The 18,636-nt window shown below is 38.0% G+C and overlaps 1 protein-coding gene across 1 annotated transcript; it reads right to left on the minus strand.

Annotated features, from left to right (window-relative positions):
* Positions 1 to 3,033: 3,033 nt before the first annotated feature.
* On the minus strand, positions 3,034 to 3,489 carry ATOH7 (atonal bHLH transcription factor 7). Its single transcript, XM_064145573.1, has one exon. The coding sequence runs from the start codon at positions 3,487 to 3,489 to the stop codon at positions 3,034 to 3,036; it is 456 nt and encodes a 151-aa protein (XP_064001643.1).
* Between the last annotated feature and the right edge of the window lie 15,147 nt (positions 3,490 to 18,636).

Here is an 18,636-nt window from a genome sequence, read left to right on the forward strand (position 1 = left end):
CAGATACTATATGTTTTCTGTTGGTTTGTTCCTCTTTCTGTGAGCTTACTGTCATCTAATAATTCACTGCATACCAATCCATTACTTTTACAATTATATCTATTATCCTATGTAGTAGACTGTAAATTACAATGCTGCATGGAAGAAATAAATTGGAAGAGAAATGGATGATAAGTACTTTTATGTAAATTACTTATAAACTGCAATGTCATGTCCCACAAAACTCAATTATATGGCCGTAATGCAGAAACACATTCACACCTGAACACTGTTCCAGTATTTATGCTTTTGGATTGTATTACTCTTCTCACTTAAAGTTTAGAAAGTTATATTTCATGGACAGGTTGGAAGGGACCTTAAAGATCATCTAGCTAATACTTTCCTGACATGGGCAGAGATGCCTCCCACTAGACCAGGTTGCTCAAGGCCTCATCCAGCCTGGGTTTGAACACCTCCAGGGAGGAGGCATTCACAGCCTCTCTGGGCAACCTGTTACAGTGTCTCACCACCCTCATGGGGAAGAATTTATTTCTAATTGCCAGTGTAAATCTCCTCTCCTCAAGTTCAACGCCATTGCCCCTCATCCTGTCACAAGTCCTTGTAAAAAGGCTCTCCCCAGATTTCCTGTAGTCCCCTTTCAAGTACTGGAAGGCTGCCTCAATTCTCTCAGCCTTTCACCATAGGGGAGGTTCTCCAGCCCTCTGATCACATTCACAGCCTACTTCGCACCCACTCCAGCAGTTCCATGCTCCTCTTATGCAGGGGGCGCCAGAACTGGACACAGTGCTCTAGGTGAAGGTCTCCCTGAGCCAAGTCTTTGCCAGCATGTAATCATATAATTTATTTGCATCATATTCCCATTTCAGAATGGAAAACCCACTACCATGCTGGCAGAGCAGGTGAGACAATGTCTGCCTAAGGTTTACAGTGAAGAAATTGGTATAAGACAGCACATAGTATCATAGCATCACTGTTTAAGGACTGTATTAATTATTATTACATACATAAACTTGGCACTTAATGATAAATAACATTCAAACAGTGTTACATTGGCTATAGGATGGACAACAATTAATTCTATTCTCTTTCTATAAACTTCTGCCCCGAAATTGGTGAGTAGCATGAGTTCGTACTCTCATAAGGGTGAATCAATTCTCTGTTTACTGACAAAGATCTGTGGTAATTCATAAGAAAAGTCCATGCTTTAATAATGAACACTAATGATTTCTTTAGTGAGGCTAAATACACATTAAAAAGCATTCCTGAATGCAAATATTAAAAGGAGAGGGTTGGTCAGATTGTATCTATCCACTTAACCTAGCCTGAGAGTCTGTCCCAGCAGCTTTAACTGCATGAACAGTCCGATTCCCATCTCGGGAAACATACTAGTGTGCACAAAGGAGGGTGACCGAGGGCAGAACATCAGCAAGAGTTTTCAGGGAAGGCAGGCAGTCAGGTCAGATCTTTGTATGAACTCATACTGCTGCAGAGTCCCTGTACCTCTAAACAGGGCTTAGTTCCTACTGATGCTTTTGTTTCGCATTGAAAGCTGCTCAGTTGTTGAAAATAACTCCTATCAAAGCTATTCATTTGTCATTTGAAACAACTCTAAAATATAAGACATGGCAGCAGTCAGCAGGGAACCCACCAGCCTTCCCTGCTGGAAACTCACCAGCAGCTGTTGTGGGACAGCAGCTCTTTTTCTCCTTCTCCCTCGGTTAATGCTAGCAAGGGCTTGTTTCTGGGAACTCCCTACAGCAGAACCAGCAGAAATACCCCTCAGCTACATAGGCTGCCACCATCACAACCGGCAGTGGCAGTCAAACTTTCACAGACTCTACATCCTGCTACAAGCACATCTGCTTCTCCATTTTCTGATCTTCCCAGTCCTGCTCTTCTACCTTTTCTACCCAGATCACTCTAGCCTCCACAAGTGAAAAAAAGAAAAAAACCAAGACACTATTGAGGGCATCACCAGGGCTGAAAGACAGTCAGCTGCTTTTTAGCTCTATAACCTCTTACCAAACTCTCACCATAAAAGGCTCTTTTTCAGATGGTACATCAAACACACTTTTTACTCTATCTGAAAAGCAAGCATCATTTGCTAGCTGATTCTTTGGCACACTAATCTACCAGGATTATGATGGAAGTGATATAATATTTGGGGCGGGAAAGTCACTAGTAATTCCTACAACAGGAATTTGAGGTAGTTGATGAGGATGTATCATAGAAAACATTTATTTATCATTAACAAAATCTGTTGTTTCCAGATAACATAAAAAATAAAATCCAAACATTCAAAGACTACAAAAATCTAGAAGCTTAGATTGTTTTCACATGAGCATTTTCATTTATGGTAGATAATCACAGACATTGAAAATAAAGACATTCTTCTTATGACTTTAAACCAGCTCTTTTTCGAGCATACAAGAGACACCATAAATTGGATAAAAGCAAACCTACACAACCTTGCAACCCATACATCAAACTTACAAAGTTTAAGAAAGTTAGTTCTCTGAGGACTAGAACTCCAATACATTAGAAAACTTTTTTCCTCGGTAGCCATTTATGTGAAAGCAAATGAAAGGATAACCTTAAAGCTGAAATAAAAGTAAAAACATGTAATGAAGTTCACTTCTGGTGTTATTCCATCCAGGTACACCATGAGTCCGTTTGGCTCATCATCTGCAGAAAATTTTGTCATGATTCATTGCAAGAACAAACGCCAAAACAAAACACCAAAAACAAGGTAACAAAAAATACTAAGTGAAATAGACAAACTAGGAAGCGATTAGCAGAGAGATTTCAAATTAAAAGTATGCTTTCCATCAGCATTAAATAAATTCAATCTTCTTAAAAGCATTTTTATTTCAAGATCTCAAAGCAAATTTATTTTGTAAAATTAGTGTAAGATGCAAGCAAGAATAAGCTATAATAATGTCAATATTACCTTATTCAAGCAGATTAATTCCTGCTAATTATTAAATAACACATCTGGACTGCTGCATATTCTTAGTTGGTAAAAAAAAAGATCTAATTAGCTATTTGAAAGTGTTCAGGGTGGTAGCTGAATAGTCGCTGGGCATAAGGATCACTGTCTGCGGACATTTTTTGTCCCGTGTAATGGTGGTAGCTCTCAGGATGGAAGTGTTCACAGTGAAGGCTAAGCCATTCTCTTTCACTACTGTATCTTTCTGCTTCGGCAAGTATTCTAGTGAGAGCCATGATGTAACTCAAAGCCATCTGCAGGGTCTCATACTTGGACAGCTTCTTATCTTGCCCCCACTGTGGAACCACCTTCCTCAAGCGATCAAAGGCTGTGTTCAGCCCTTGCATCCGTCTCCTCTCCCTGGCATTGGCAGCCAGTCTTCTCTTGGCGGCATTCTCCATCCTCTCTGAACTGCACTTCACGATGCAGCCTGGCCCGCTTCTGCACTGGATGTCTGGTTCTATGCCTGACTCCAAGCGACTGGATTTACAGGTTTTCATGTTTGATGCAGCTTTTGTTTCACACAAAGATTACCTTTCAAAACAGAGGTTCCTGAAAAGTGGTAGGGAAAACACTCACGTGAGCAGCCTGTGTACCTTTCAAATCTGTTTCCAGGTATCAATGATGGAGTACTTTTCTTATCAACAACATCAACAAAAATGATAAAAAAGTCTTCTGGTTCTTCTGGAAATATTTGAAGATTGCTTCTTATTGTTTAAAGAAAAATCAAGAGGTTTTAATGTCTTATTGTTTTAATGTCTTTAAACTCAAAGACATAGAAATCAATGAAATCTCCATTCTCAAAATGTGTATTATTGAAGAAAATAGTCCATTTAATCCAAAAAAAGATCTTAATGGATTAAAGACACATCAGCTCCAGATGACCATTTCAAAGAAGAGAAGCTGTGATCCAGTTCAGGAGAGAATTCTGAACTGACGAACTGTTGCAATCTGCAGATGCAGCTTGGTAACAGCAATTTCTCCTTGCTTGGCTCCTGCCAGCACGCAATGCCTGTGTCTTGCAGACAACAAGAGCCTTTATAGAAACTGCAAAAGCTAAACAGGTGGTAGCAGGTGGGCGGGCGGCACTCTGCCTCCATCCCAGCACCTTCCCACCCTGGGAACTACAGGGGGAAAAAAACCCAAACAAAACAGTAAAATCTGAACATTACAGCCTTCATCTGTTGAGAAGTCTCCCAAAGCCATTCTGTCCGGCCCTAACAACTTGCCATCTGGAGTAGTGTCTGGCTGGCCCCACAAGACTCTGGGCAGTTAAGCAAGAGATCTTTTCAATAGATAATCTGTTGCAACTCAGGGAGAAAAAAAAAATCTCTGTGTATTGTAGTATTTGTACATTAGAACATGCAAAGTCTGCTTAAACAGTAATGATAGAACTGCTCTAATGCAACAGAGGAGGATTAGCTGAATGCTATATAGCCAAGAACACTATTGGTTTGCACTACATGTTACCAATATACGTAGATTCAAACTATTAGAAACCCTTCAGCACTCACCATTTCAATACTGTGTAAAGCACACAACATTACAGAGAGACTAATAGCTTGAGAAAAGTGGGGATTGTGTATTCACCTGTCAGAAAATCCAATGTCGTTAGAATAATTAAATCTTCTTCAACTGTTTAAATGTAGCTATGAATTTCTCTAATAATGACTGTTTAAATGTTTAGACAGGTTGTGATTCAGACACACAGAAGCATGCAAGTACACAAACTGTCTGAAGACTGCCCTTTGTAATGCACCATATTAAAGTATACACATGCATTGAAAATGATGGGGTTTTTTTAGAAATTTGCATTTTAGTAATATACCTAAATAAAAGAATAAAAGGAGATGTGAAAAAAAATTGACAACTACTTGCTGGATTAAGGGATCATTTCTACTACCGGTTGCAACGATAGAGAAGCCACTATACATGCACCCACACACAATTATCAACATAAACTTAGAAGGAAATATCATACAGTAATACAAAAGGGAGAAAAAAACATGCCCTGTCACATTGATTTATTATCTGTATTGATTTCAAACTTAATTAAATTGTTACCAGCATTCATAAATTAGTAACTTTTTTCATTAAAGACTGAATACTGTATATTTATTTAGAACTATAGCTCAATTGTTTTCATGATGACTCCAAAACTTGCTGGAGTTGTAAACAGCTGATTAATCCTTAGCAGAAGCAATGACAATGAAATGAGGTTGAATAATCCAAAAACAATAGGATGCAATTGAACACTAATGGACTCCAGCACAACAGATGTTGAATGTAGGCTGTTACGCCCAGTTGCTCTGCTCTTAATATTCTGAACCCTAATGGCCTTGAACAGAGAGGATAGTTGGGACGGGGAGTCTCCATTATTCCATTATCAAAATGTATGCTGCATCTTCAATTTTTAAAGAAGTACAACTGCATCACATGTCATTGGAAATGTTCACCACTCCTAGCTGTCTGCACTGACCTGTTCTCCCTGACATAAAGAACTACTACCACACGTTAATATGCTATTTTCTGAGTGACAATTCCTTGTGACTTGTGTGTGAGTGAGAACTAAGAACAGCACATCTCAGAAAACCCAGATAGCCATATGTCTCTCACAGAAGGATCAGCAATTAAAATTGGGGAGATATTTCTCTTTCTGAAGATGCTTCATGGGAAGTACTGCACATCCAGTACAAAACAAAAATACACCGCTGATCTTCATGTTACTGCTAGGGTATATTTCAGTGAAACAGCCTTCTATGCCCAAATACATTTGTTACTTAAATCCCTTGTCTCGTGAAACAAATTTTAAAGGATTTTTTAAAGAAAAGAAGACAATGAAATTAAAATGTTTTGTAAGTTAACAAATACTGAGCCTTCTCATGAGATAGCTATTACTCAAAAGAGAGAACTAATCACTCTTAAGAGTGTTGTTAATTTCATAGGAGAAATATGAGAAGCAGCCCTTGAGAATACCATATGGTATAATACCATATATTCTTATTTGTCAGCTTCCTATTGTTAACTTACTGTGACCTAACAGTACAAATTACAATGAAGATTCCAAATGTCTTGAAAATTCACAGGTCTTAAAACATTCATATTTTACTCCACTAATGCACAGTACCACAGTACATGACAGTGCTGTTAACTCCCCCTTCTTAATTGATTCACTACCAATATTACTATGCTTTGACTATCACACTGATATAATCTCAAGAGAGAAGCTGTGATTTATCTCTCTTTCTGAACAAACTACAACTTTACCTTAAATGATTTACTAGCAAATCACAGGACAGGAGTCCAAGTCTATCTAGATTAATAACAAGCCTCTAAGAGGATTTCATAGCTTATAGGCAAGGCTAAAAATTGTTTTATGGTAGATGAAAACGCCTGCTTTTCACCACCTACAAGTTTCTGTTTTACAAAGGAGAAATAAGAAAAGTTAGTGTTAAGGTCTTATCCACACTGATTAATTCAGCTTGTTTGCACAGTCCACCAGCCATATGAAAACACATTATCTCCAGATAGAAAATAAATTGCCTTATTGTTCAGTCAGTAATGGAAAGGATATCAACAACATTTTTCCCAAGTTTTCTTCACTTGGTTTGACTTCCTCGCTTGTCTCAGTAACTGCAATTCTCTTCCTCCCTCCATTTATTTTTAATCATTTCTCAGAGATCTCACTCTCTGAAATAAGTTTTCAAATGATTCTCAAGATTTTTATGACATAAATTTTCAAAAAGCTATTAATATACTCTGTTGTGATACACTGCTGTGGTGATAAAAAACTTCTGTATCCCAACTTATATTAGTCTCATCTTTATTGCACATCAATCATTTCTCAGTAATTTCTCTTCCACTTTATTTTTTTGTCATAACATAATCTCAAGCCAGAAGAACACAAGAATCATCAGAAATAAGTTCTGTGTCTACCCAATTACTCAGATTTGAATCTTTGAATCTCTAACTATGCAGGTACAAATTTAGTGCTATATCATGACTCTAGCAGCATAATCCTTGATTCCCATTTTAATTCTAAACCAATATCTCCAAATTGTAATACTCAGAGAAAAACATGAGAAACAGGCAAGAATTTCAGTTATAAGTCAAATTATTTTAGCATCAAGTCACCACTGATATTAGGAAAATAAGGGATAGTTTCAGCCTGTTAAAGAAATCAACTTGTTGTAGGATGACTACATGCAGAAATACATTAAACACTGTCTGCTAAATCTCTAGGTTAATAACTCTGATGCACCAATTGCAGCACCCACTAAGAAGAGTTGGATATCTTTCACCCGTGCTACTATGGAAAACACAATCTGATTCCTTTTCTTTTTATTACTTACTCTCCTTTCCTCTTCACTAAAATAACATGTGGAAGCAATATATCAAAGTGAGAACCTTACCTCTTCCTTTTAGCCAGAAGCCACTATTTCCTTTCAGATAGATCCTTTCTAAAAGCCTCATCAAGACTTCTTAGCACAGTAGTTTGTACTGAGCAATGCTAAAGTACTGGCACAGTATATGCCACTTAATTAAGGGCAGATGGGTAACTACCAAAATATGACCATCCTTAAGGGCCCAGTTTCTAGGAAAATTTGACTCAGCTCATACGACAGGCTAGAAATCCATGGTCTGCAGAATAATGCATGTTCCTTCCTTAGTTATTTACATTATTTTCCCTATCACAGCTGTAGGACACTCAGAAAACAGAGTAAATGAGCATTTTGTTCCCCAAAGGGAAATTCAGCAACTAAGGCTGGGAAGCTGAATGCAATTTGCAGCAGTAAGGTTAGTTTACAATAACTTCACCAAGAGCTTCCCAAGCTCACACTGATCAGTTTTCTACTGAATACTCAGAACATTTCATTTTCCTATTAAGTCTCTCTGGGGTGAGCCTTACTTTCTGATAGTTCAGCAATTCTTCCAATCACACTAAATACTCTACTTGCCATGCTACCCTCCAGCTTTCACCTCTTCTCAGTTTACCCATTTCTCCTTGCCAGTCAACTTTCTGTGCTTCATGTTATCTTCCCGCAGTACCATCTGTCCAGGTGAGGCTCAAAAACCTCCTAAAACCCCCCAGATTAGAAATAGTTCCCTTCATCATGGTACTAGAGAACATATTTTGAATGTTTTAACCTAAACTTTTTCTTGGCTCTATTAAATATTCATTACAATTACTGTGACATGCATATATACACACAAATATACACACACACGAGACAGCCCACAAAAAGAAGGAAATTTCCACTTAGAGTGGCACTGAACTCTACTGCACCACTAAAGTAGTGGGGGAAAAAAAGTTGACTTATCATTACAAATCCAGCAAAATTTCAGTGATCTACCAAAGTCAGCTCCACCTGTGCACGCTCAGCCACCTGCAAAAGCTAGTCAGAAGTGTTTCACAGCAGGACCTATAGGCAAGACACAATGGGGACACACAGTTACCTGGCAGAGTGTTTACTGTTCACTGTTCAACCAGTGTAAGGAAGCCTGGATAATGAAGTAGCACAGCCCTATTCACTTTGCTCTGCAATTGAACTAAGTAGCCATGGCAAAACACTGATTCTCTACTCACCTTTCTAACGTGAATTAACTTGTTCAGCACTAGTATCTGGGCAGTACAAATACGCCCACTGCAAGCACTTCAGAAAAATTTCAATTACTTGTTAAGCACTACCTGACACAGGCAAAAGCAGAATGCATCTGTTTAAGATGTAATTCAGATTTTTTTTTAACCATTTTTGTTTTCCAGTATACCAAATTTCAATGAGTCAAGAGTCTTACAGAGAAGATCCTCCTTTTAGCTTGAGATCTATTAAAAGCACTATCTGTCCCACACACCAAGAAACAGATAAAGGAAGGGGTCTAGATTAGCCTACTTCATCCAGACAACAGTTACTGGTTTTATAACCTCCTAGTCTGAAAAACCTCTAACAGGGTAACTAGCCACACAAGTGATGAAGTAGTGCTCTTCCTTAATCAAGATGTGGTCAGACAATCTCAGTCAACAAAATCTATGCAGTTTAGGACATCATCTCAACTTAGCAGAGAGTGTGCTGAATCTTCAGGGTTTTGCTGAAACAGGTGTCCTCAGCTGCTTGTTTCCTCCCAAGCCCTGGCAAGGCAGGCAGCAAGGAAGTCATGTGGGATGGACAGTTTCCTGAGCTGCCTTTGCAAAAAAAAAACCCAACCAAAACCATCTCTTCCACTGCAGTAACTATTAAACTACCTATCTGCTGTGCCATCTGAAGCACATTAACACAACATTATTGCAAACAGTCACTGTTTCAAATAAACACCATTATTTTAGCCGTCTTGCATTAAGAAACACTTCTTTTGTTGTTAAGACAAAAACTATCAAGATCATTCACAAGTTAGACTTTGGAATTCAGAACAAAACTCTCAGAAGAGTATGCATAATCCTACATCTAAACCGGCAAACACTGACATTTTGTGTCCAATCATACCTGTATCCAACCTACTTACTAATCAGTAACTCTGTATTTCACTTGGACTTAGCTGAGAGCAGTGTTCCCAGCTTTCACAAGAGCATGGGAAACTGTTAACTCTCTGTTGCAGATGTCATAGCAAGTTCTTACTGTTATGATGTTTTAGTGCTCTCCCCGGCTAGCTGTTGAAAATTATTAATTAGCTACGTGTGAAAAGACAGTGTCTTTTTATTTGCTCATAAACATTTTTCTCTTGATATGTGGGGATTGTCTTCCTGATAGACAGGAGAAAACAAAAGTGGATCATACAATAGCATAGACTCTTTGCATTGGCAGTAGAAGTATTTTACCACAACCCAGGGAATAGCTAGCTGAGGAGGGGATACAGTAGATAAGATATAAAAGGTACTTCATGGTACCAACAGAGAAGAACATAAAAATGTGCTCCCACTGGGTTCCCCAGATACATCATCCAAAAAATTGTATTTAAAAATCAAATGAACAAACAGCTTGCACATGCAGATTTTGGTCAAGCAAACAACTCTTTACACTTCAAAAGTAGATCCAAAACAGGGAAGAAAAAAAAAAGGGAGGGTGGGAAGGCAAGCAGCATTTTACCTATTGTTTTACAACTTTTTTGTATAATTTAATGTCAAAACATTGCACTGAGTAGAAGTAATGTTTCTGTCCCCAGACACCAACAGCTAGTCCACTTCACTTTCAGTGAGTTACTCTTCTTCATATGGCAACCTCTCCTCCTGCAGGACAGGACTAGTAATGGACTCTATGGACATTTTGCTTTCTTTTCCTTAGACCAAAGTGCTGGGAAATACATTTTATCCAATTTTTCCTACAGAGAAAAGTCACTGTCTGCAACATATTCTTTATTCTATCAAGAGGCAAGAAAACCCTCAGACTGAAGCTGACATCTTCCCAGCACCTATAATCACAGAGAGCTATGGAGACAAGTGCTGCAGGAATCAATCTATTTATGAAACACTATTTTTTATGTAGATTTCTATACCATAAAGACTTTACCATCTCCAACCTGCTTCACTCAAAGTACAAAACTCACGTGCAGAAAAATACAACATAGTTTAAGTATGGAAATGAGTGCTGAAACTGAAAACAGAAACTTCTTGACTAGTAAACAAAACTCAGAATCATGGAGAGTGGTCTCGCTTTGAGAAGCAGAAAAGTGTTTTAGAAAACTCTGCAAGGGATATAATATGGTGTGCAATGCCATGAACCTGCAAAGACTTGAACATGTTTCATATTAAGCCCTGAATTCAATGGCAGCCTGAATGCAATGCTTAAGGCAAACACCAGCACCTGGGATTTCAAGGAGACAAGAAAAGGTGAAGAAAGACAATGGGGAAAAATCAAGGGCTGCAAGGTTAAGATAAAAGCTGATACACAGGCAGGAACAGAAAGTGAGAATAAAAGGAAGATGAAAAAGAAGAGTAGGTTTCAAGTGGACTGAGCTACAACAGTTTACAGTGTCTGGAATCTATAACATTAATAAAATATTAAGAACTTTTGCTCTTGCTCATGGGTGCAACAAGAAGAATAAAATGTAGCATGCTTTAGAAATTAATCACAGTTACGGGTCTGGTTCCTAACCAGTTAGAAAGAAGACTCTCAAAACTCCTCATCTCCCAAAATATAATTAAGGCTACAATTCACGTTGCTTGCCCAGAACAAAACTGTTTAAATTGTGCCACACATTTATGGACTGGAATAAAAATATATGCAGCAACAATGGAGAGATGGCAAAGGATGCTGTCAGCTTCTTATAAAATAAATTTTCAGTTCAAGAAGGACTTCTTTTCCTGTTCAAACAGGCATAAAATTACTAGCCACTGCCCTGCTTCTCATTGATGTCTACTTGGCACAGTTTGCCAGATGCTGTTTGGTCTAAGTGTTGCTTTGACCTCCACTGGTGACGCTGGCCCCTTTTTGCTTTGTTGGGCAGTATTTTCCCAGCAGGGAGGTCTTACCCCTCTAACAGTTCAGTTGTAACTTTTGCTAAAGGCTTCTAGGTTACCCATATGTTGTACTAGAGGGACCAGCCTGACTGGAATTAACTCAGAAGTGGCGTCCAGCATTGTGGCTGGAGCTGGCCCAGAGGAGATTATAAATGCCCCAAAACTAATTAAATATTTTGTCTCCTGCTGGTAAGCAAAAGCAAATGAGGGTAAAAATATGAAATGCCTGATTTAACTAGGATCTGTAAGTAGCTTGACAACGGCAACCCCAAAGTCAGTGATGCATGACTTAAAAGCCCTTAATGGGTCAAAGCTGCTACACAAATGACACTTTTGTCGATTATCCTTCACTTTATATACTTGCAAAACTGCTACATAAATGTACTGGCTAGCATTTTTCAGAGTACTTCACAACAGCAGTTCTGTGGCAAGACCCATGCAGTCCAGAGATTTATTTGGAAGCATCCTTAACTTTCACTTTTGCACTCAAATAACACAGGAAAAAAAAGTTACCACCCAAAGAGATAGGGACAAATAAGAAATGAGAGTATTTTCAGTAACATTGTCAAGGATCTGAATTGCCAAGTGGTGCTTCCTAAAAGCAAGATAAAATTCTCTTTTCAAATAGCATATTTAGTACCTTTTTTTAAAATCTAATTTAAATGCTTTTTCCAATGCACTTCTTTTAAAAGAAATATATAGGATACATATAGAAGACTATATATAATGAAATCAATTAAATTATTTACATACAGAATAATATATATTTAAAGAAATCAACTAAATTATATAAATCATGGATCCAGTGCTTTTTCATATATATAATTCAGATTTAATGTATTCAGTTTTGTAAATTACAAACTCTCTCTCCTGGCATTTTAAATATTGTATGTCCATTAGGGTATATTTTGTATTTAAAAAACACTACAGCAGATTAAATTTATTTCATTGATGTGTAACAGTTACCACATAAAGATTCCATGAATATGTTTTTAGAATGCTAAGTGATGAAAAGTCACTTTCGTAGCCATGCTGTCTGTATCCTGCCACAGACAGATGAGCACAAACGCACACATCCATAGAACACATCTGCTCTTTTGTCCAAATGGACAGCAGGATGCCACAGAGGTTTCTCCATCAAAAGAAATGCTACTCTACAATATTAAGATGTTCTAGTTAGCCACATGGTAACGTTTGCTGGTTTAGATTTTAAAATCTCCCAAATGTCATGCTTCCAAACTATAATGAATAAGATCTGCCAGGTATATTCTAAAAGCTGCTAGTAAAGCCGGTTGTGAAGAAAGAAACACTTCCTGTAATGACTGCTAATTTTAAATGCTGGATTTAGAATGCACAAAGGACAATGCTTCCCATTAGGTACATTAGAATAAAAAGTCATGAACCATGGCTAGAAGAGTGAAAAACTCACTTTATCCACTGTACATAGAAAAAGCACTGAATATGTGGTATCAAAAAGCTTATGCTTTGTTTTTTTTTCTCTCAGGCACTTGGTTGCTTCTATTCATTCCGTATTGTTTCAGAGACCTCAATATTCTCAAGTTACAGCATTCTATCAGATTTTTGTGGCATTTTCTCTTGAGTTAACAAGATTTGAGGATGGGGAAGTTTCTCAATGGAAACTTCAAATGACAAGTGATATATTCAACCACTTTCATTAAACAGGTTCCCTTTTAGATATGCAAAATAAATGGCACTGTCTTGCTTATTTAATTGCATACATTGTGGTTTATGTCAATGACTACTCATGCACCTAAATTCCTAAGGAAAAAATGCAGTAAGACAGCAGCAAAACATATTTCTGTGGCAGTTGGCCTTCTTCATATACAACTGAGAAGCAAGAAGGAACATATGACTTTGTTTTTCCTGACAGCTTGAAAAAAAAAGTACTTGAGCATAGTAACAACTATTTTTGTAATTCAGACTCACTGAAAGTTGTTAAGCAAAAGTACTATCAGTTTAAAGAATTAGCTATGCTTTTATAGGCAAACACCAGGAAAAGTCCCTGCTTAGGTTCTGCAGCATCAACAAGCACATAATCTGTGGATCAAGGGCTATGTAATCTAACAGGCAAACCCATAAAAAGACCCAGTAGTTGGAAGATGAAGTTTGAAACCCATAAACTTGAAACATACAATGAATTATCAACAAAAATTCTCCTAGCAAGCAATATGATAGAATCTTCATAAGCTCACATTGTTATACTAAATTTAGATTTCTTTCTGCTACTGGCTTCAGTGCACAGATTCTTTGTGGAATAATACTGTGATACACATTCAGATCATCAGGTTAGATGATGGCCTTACATACACATCTACAAAGCACAGAAAATCCTACCAAAATTACCTAATAACCCAAGACAGTGATCCAGTAACAGTCTGAAATTACAAAGAATTTGGCCAAACTGCACACACATTATTTTCCCTTACATTTTGTCATTAGAGAATGTTTTTTTAAGGTGGACACAAGCCATTTAATGTATGTCAGTGAAGAAGACATAAAATTCAAAATGCTCAATTAAAAAAGGAAACAAACCAAAACAATGAAGTCCTAAATTTATCACTGTATCACTCTGCCTTTGAATTTTGGGGGATATAGGTAACAAAACAGTAATGTTTGCCTGGACAGGGAACACTTTTGTATCTCTTTTCTTCAGAACGCTTTTCTTCTAGAAAGCATGTTAATATATTCTTCCACAAAAGATCTATTGATGAGATCAGTCTCAATGCATTCTACAAGGCCTTTCCACACCTTTTTCATGTGCCATTGAAAGAGGCACATGACAAAATCTGTCCTAAGTAAGAGCAGCATAATCAGTCTCGGGTCTCAATAGAGTGGTAGGATACCTGAAAACAGCTGAGGAGGAAAAATAAACATGCAGAATCTATGATGTCTCTTCTACTTTTTCTTACCTGGTAGAGAGGGCAAACTGAAGTGATGAATTCATACAGTACCATTTTAAGGATCAAGAGTCCACCTTCTTTTTCTCCATTCCAAAATCCTAGCTCATAGCACAACTTAGTCCAGTCAGCACAATTCCCAGTCAGCTGGGAAACCTAGCAAAGATTACTCCTCTTGAAGAACGACTCCCTTTGGAGTTTCTCCTAGAACTGTCTACCTGTACCACCTTTTAGTCAGTGCTAGTGCTTGATGAGACAGTTGAATTCTTTGCTAAGAACTTCCAAAATCAAACAGAAGTACCAATTAATTGGTTTTCAAAGGTGTCTCCTAGTATCTTGGGATATAGTGTGTTCTACTTTGGAGAGAATCAATCAGTCAGAGATTGATGAAGGGGTGGTGAGGTCAGGTTTGCAAATACAGAACCATCTGCAGAGTCTCCTGGGTTGGTACCTGCAGCACAGCAATTTACAGGAGCAGGTGTTTCCCTTTAATCTAATTTTTTTTTCTGCTGAAATTGTAACTTTATTGAGGAAGTGCCTGCAGTTTATTAAGAGGGTACTTTGTTGCTATTAACTGCTGAAATGCTTCTGAGGGTTGCAGTAACCATACTCCTTAAAAACACAGGAATAGAAGCTGTGATGTTAAATATCCAAGTCAAATAGATATGCCTTCAGAAAGCAGCTATGCAGAATCATATGAAAGTCCAAAAGGCTTTTTGGAATTACTTTGTTCAGAGAGGAAATACTTTTTTCTGAATAAGGATGACTGAAATTACATGGTCATTAAAACAACGATTTATTTCTGCTTACAGCCATAAATATTTCTGGTGAAATGCTTTCTGAATTAAAATTAAAATTCAATAATTTCAGCTGAAATTTCCCACTGAACATAGCTTGGTTGTGTGGACACTCTGGTTTGGATCTAAAGCTTAGAAAAAGATCAGTAGAGAATATATTTTAATTGAAATTCATGTTGCTGGCTTTGATGCACTCAGACTCTGCTCCAGCTCTATTATAATCTGCATAATCCATTCTCTAGCCTAAACATCCTTCAGCCTAACTCCTAGGCCACACAAACTGTCTTTGCATCATCAGCTTTAAAGAGGACACATCTTAAGTAACTGAATTATGCAGGCATTACACCTCCTTCTCTTCCCACTCCTCACAAGCTTACTTCATCCCTTCAAACTCCTTCCTCTTTACAATTTTAGAAACTCCCTTGAAAACTTTTATTGTGTTTGCTTCATGTATTTTATCTTCCCTGTAATTCTTCACAAGACAAAAATTACATACAGGAAGGTAGCTTCTTGGTTTGGGCACATCAACAAAAGTCACAGACCATCAGACAGTGGATAAAAACTTAGGCTTATATGATTTGTGATGTCAAAATCCAGAGAATGTCCTCCTCTACAAAAGCACCACTCTGCCACTAAAAAAAAACTGAAAGTCAGATGATTTTTTTTTTTGCATTCTGTAGATACCAATCCTAAACTAAAGCTCTTAGTCTAAAACAGACTTCTAGTTAAAAATAATTTCACACTCTCAACTATCTGGTAATAGACTGGATCTTGTTAGTCCACTTTCCCATTCTTTTGAAAGTTTTAAACTGTGGTTTACAGTAAACTTTATGAAATAAAAGGACAGTGACTCAGCAGTAGAGAAAAATCCTTTGTGCTGTCTTTTGGTTTAAGTCTAGTAATTCCTTTAAAAACATATCTACTTCTCATAAAAACTCCACTATATATAGAAGTCAAAAGGAAACATCTTAATTATTAGATTTTTCTGTTTAACTAATTTAATTTTCATCTGATCTGGCATCACCCTTAATATTTCCATTTTGTTACCTTTTTTTTATTATTATTTCTTAGAAGGTTTCCCCCTGTTTCTGGCACATTTCCACATCAATCTGATGAATATTGAGACAAAGAATTTTTTCTTTTCTCAGAAGGCATCATCACCTTACACAACACAGGGCTCCCTCCTATGACCTCTTGCTATGCAAACACTCATTGTGGCTTTTGCAAGATTTTCCAAATTTGATAACAGCTTTGCAATATATGTTTCCTGTCCATTCTCATCTAGATATCACAGAAGAAAAGCAAAGTATTTTAGTGAATCTTTTAAGCACATCTGTTCAGTAACTTACTGAATTTTAAGAAGAGGCTGACTGATTTCTTCTTAGCCCTTTTAGCTGCATGCTCATTTCCACAGGAATAAACTATTTTCTGGAGCATGTCCAGAGAAGGGCAACAAAGCTGGTGAAGGGCCTGGAACACAAACCCTATGAAGAGAGGCTGAGGGAGCTGGGGTTGTTTAGCCTGGAGAAGAGGAGGCTCAGGGGTGATCTTATTACTGTCTACAACTACCTGAAGGTACATTGTAGCCAGGTGGGGGGTGGCCTCTTCTCCCAGGCAACCAGCAATAGAACAAGGGGACACAGTCTCAAGTTGTGCTGGGGTAGGTCTAGGCTGGATGTTAGGAGGAAGTTCTTGCCAGAGAGAGTGATTGGCATTGGAATGGGCTGCCCAGGGAGGGGGTGGAGGCACCATCCCTGGAGGTCTTCAAGAAAAGACTGGATGAGGCACTTAGTGCCATGGTCTAGTTGACTGGCTAGGGTTGGGTGATAGGTTGGACTGGATGATCTTGGAGGTCTCTTCCAACCTGGTTGATTCTATGATTCTATTATATGATTCTCTGCAGAGGCACACACCAAAGATTCAAAATGAGCAAATGTGCTTTTCCATGTTCACATCTCAGCTGTGGGATCTAGCCACAGATTTATTCCAAACTTACAGTGACCTGTAACTTAGCAATCTTCCCACAATAAATAGCTTCCAAGCACACGAGAATTTTTGAACTTGTATTTTCCCCTCACATAATCTGTTCTTGGTTCAATACATCCCTATGCTGCAGTCTTAATTAAGAGAGCAGCACACCACAGTTCTGGAAATCCTCTGTACCAAAAACGCCAGAGACACTGCATTTTTCCAACCTTCCACTTAGTATCCTCACTTGAACTTAAGTTTTGATTTGACATTTCTGTGATTTTAATCAAAATAATGTAATTTCACTATGTTCTTAGAGAAACATTACATTCCAAATTGCTAGGGTAATAATCGTAATGTTGTACAGGCAGTTCCAGAAAAGTCTCTTTTAATGCATGTTTTATTTAATTAATGAGAAAGGCCTAATAACTTTCATTTAGAATCCCTGGAAAGTCCACAATGAGGGAGCTGGGGTTGTTTAGCCTGGAGAAGGGGAGGCTCAGGGGTGACCTCATTGCTGTCTACAACTAACTGAAGGGACATTGTAGCCAGGTGGTGGATGGTCTCTTCTCCCAGACAACCATCAATAGAACAAGGGGACATAGTCTCAAGTTGTGCTGGGGGAAGTATAGGCTGGATGTTAGGAGAAAGTTCTTCCCAGAGAGAGTGATTGGCATTGGAATGGGCTGCCCAGGGAGGTGGTGGAGTCACCGTCCCTGGAGGTGTTCAAGAAAAGCCTGTATGAGGCACTTAGTGCCATGGTCTAGTTGACTGGCTAGGGCTGGGTGATAGGTTGGACTGGATGATCTTGGAGGTCTCTTCCAACCTGGTTGATTCTATGAAGTCTAAATGAAACTTGATAGCCCTCAAAGTCTGTATTTAGCATTATAAGTGCCTGAAAGCTGTGCTGCATAGGTTGAAGAGTTAAATTATATTCAATTATTTGAATTATAGTAGCCTCTTCAAAGAAATCTCCCATAAATACTGTTTCCTTTCTGCATTTTTCAGGCTGACTTTGGCTTTCAGAAATTAACTTGGATAAAAATCTTTGTATTCCTCTTCTTGATGTGAAATTTGTGTGATTTTCAGTCTGAATTCTCAACTGCAATTGGACATTTGGTGCTAAGGTAACTTAGCATTCAGAATCTTGCCCAAAACTAAGACAGTTAAGTTAGATTTACTATATACAACTAATATGACCAACAGGTAGACCTTCACACAAAAATGGGGAATAAGGCCATGCAAATTGTGAATTTTAGTTGAAGTTTGCACAACCTATGTTTTGCACTAGGAAAGATGGACAGAATTTGTCACAACTAATTTCCTTTACTGTTGACTGAAAATGTGCAAGGTATTAAAATAAGTCTTGGTGAGTAGTCAGGATCAGCAGGTCAACCATACAATGTATCACGAGAACAAAGTTGCTACTTGGAAAGCGAGTGCTCTTTTTCTTGCCACTCTCAGCAGCCTTGCTTGTTTTGCATATGGTTGCATGTTTAATTAGCAATCCTTCTG

Source organism: Pogoniulus pusillus, chromosome 6, assembly GCF_015220805.1.
Source record: "Pogoniulus pusillus isolate bPogPus1 chromosome 6, bPogPus1.pri, whole genome shotgun sequence".
In the NCBI taxonomy this organism is placed as follows: domain Eukaryota; kingdom Metazoa; phylum Chordata; class Aves; order Piciformes; family Lybiidae; genus Pogoniulus; species Pogoniulus pusillus.

Bases quoted from the DNA above. Each gene is read 5' to 3' on its own strand.
- ATOH7 (XM_064145573.1), bottom strand. From the start codon at position 3,489: ATGAAAACCTGTAAATCCAGTCGCTTGGAGTCAGGCATAGAACCAGAC.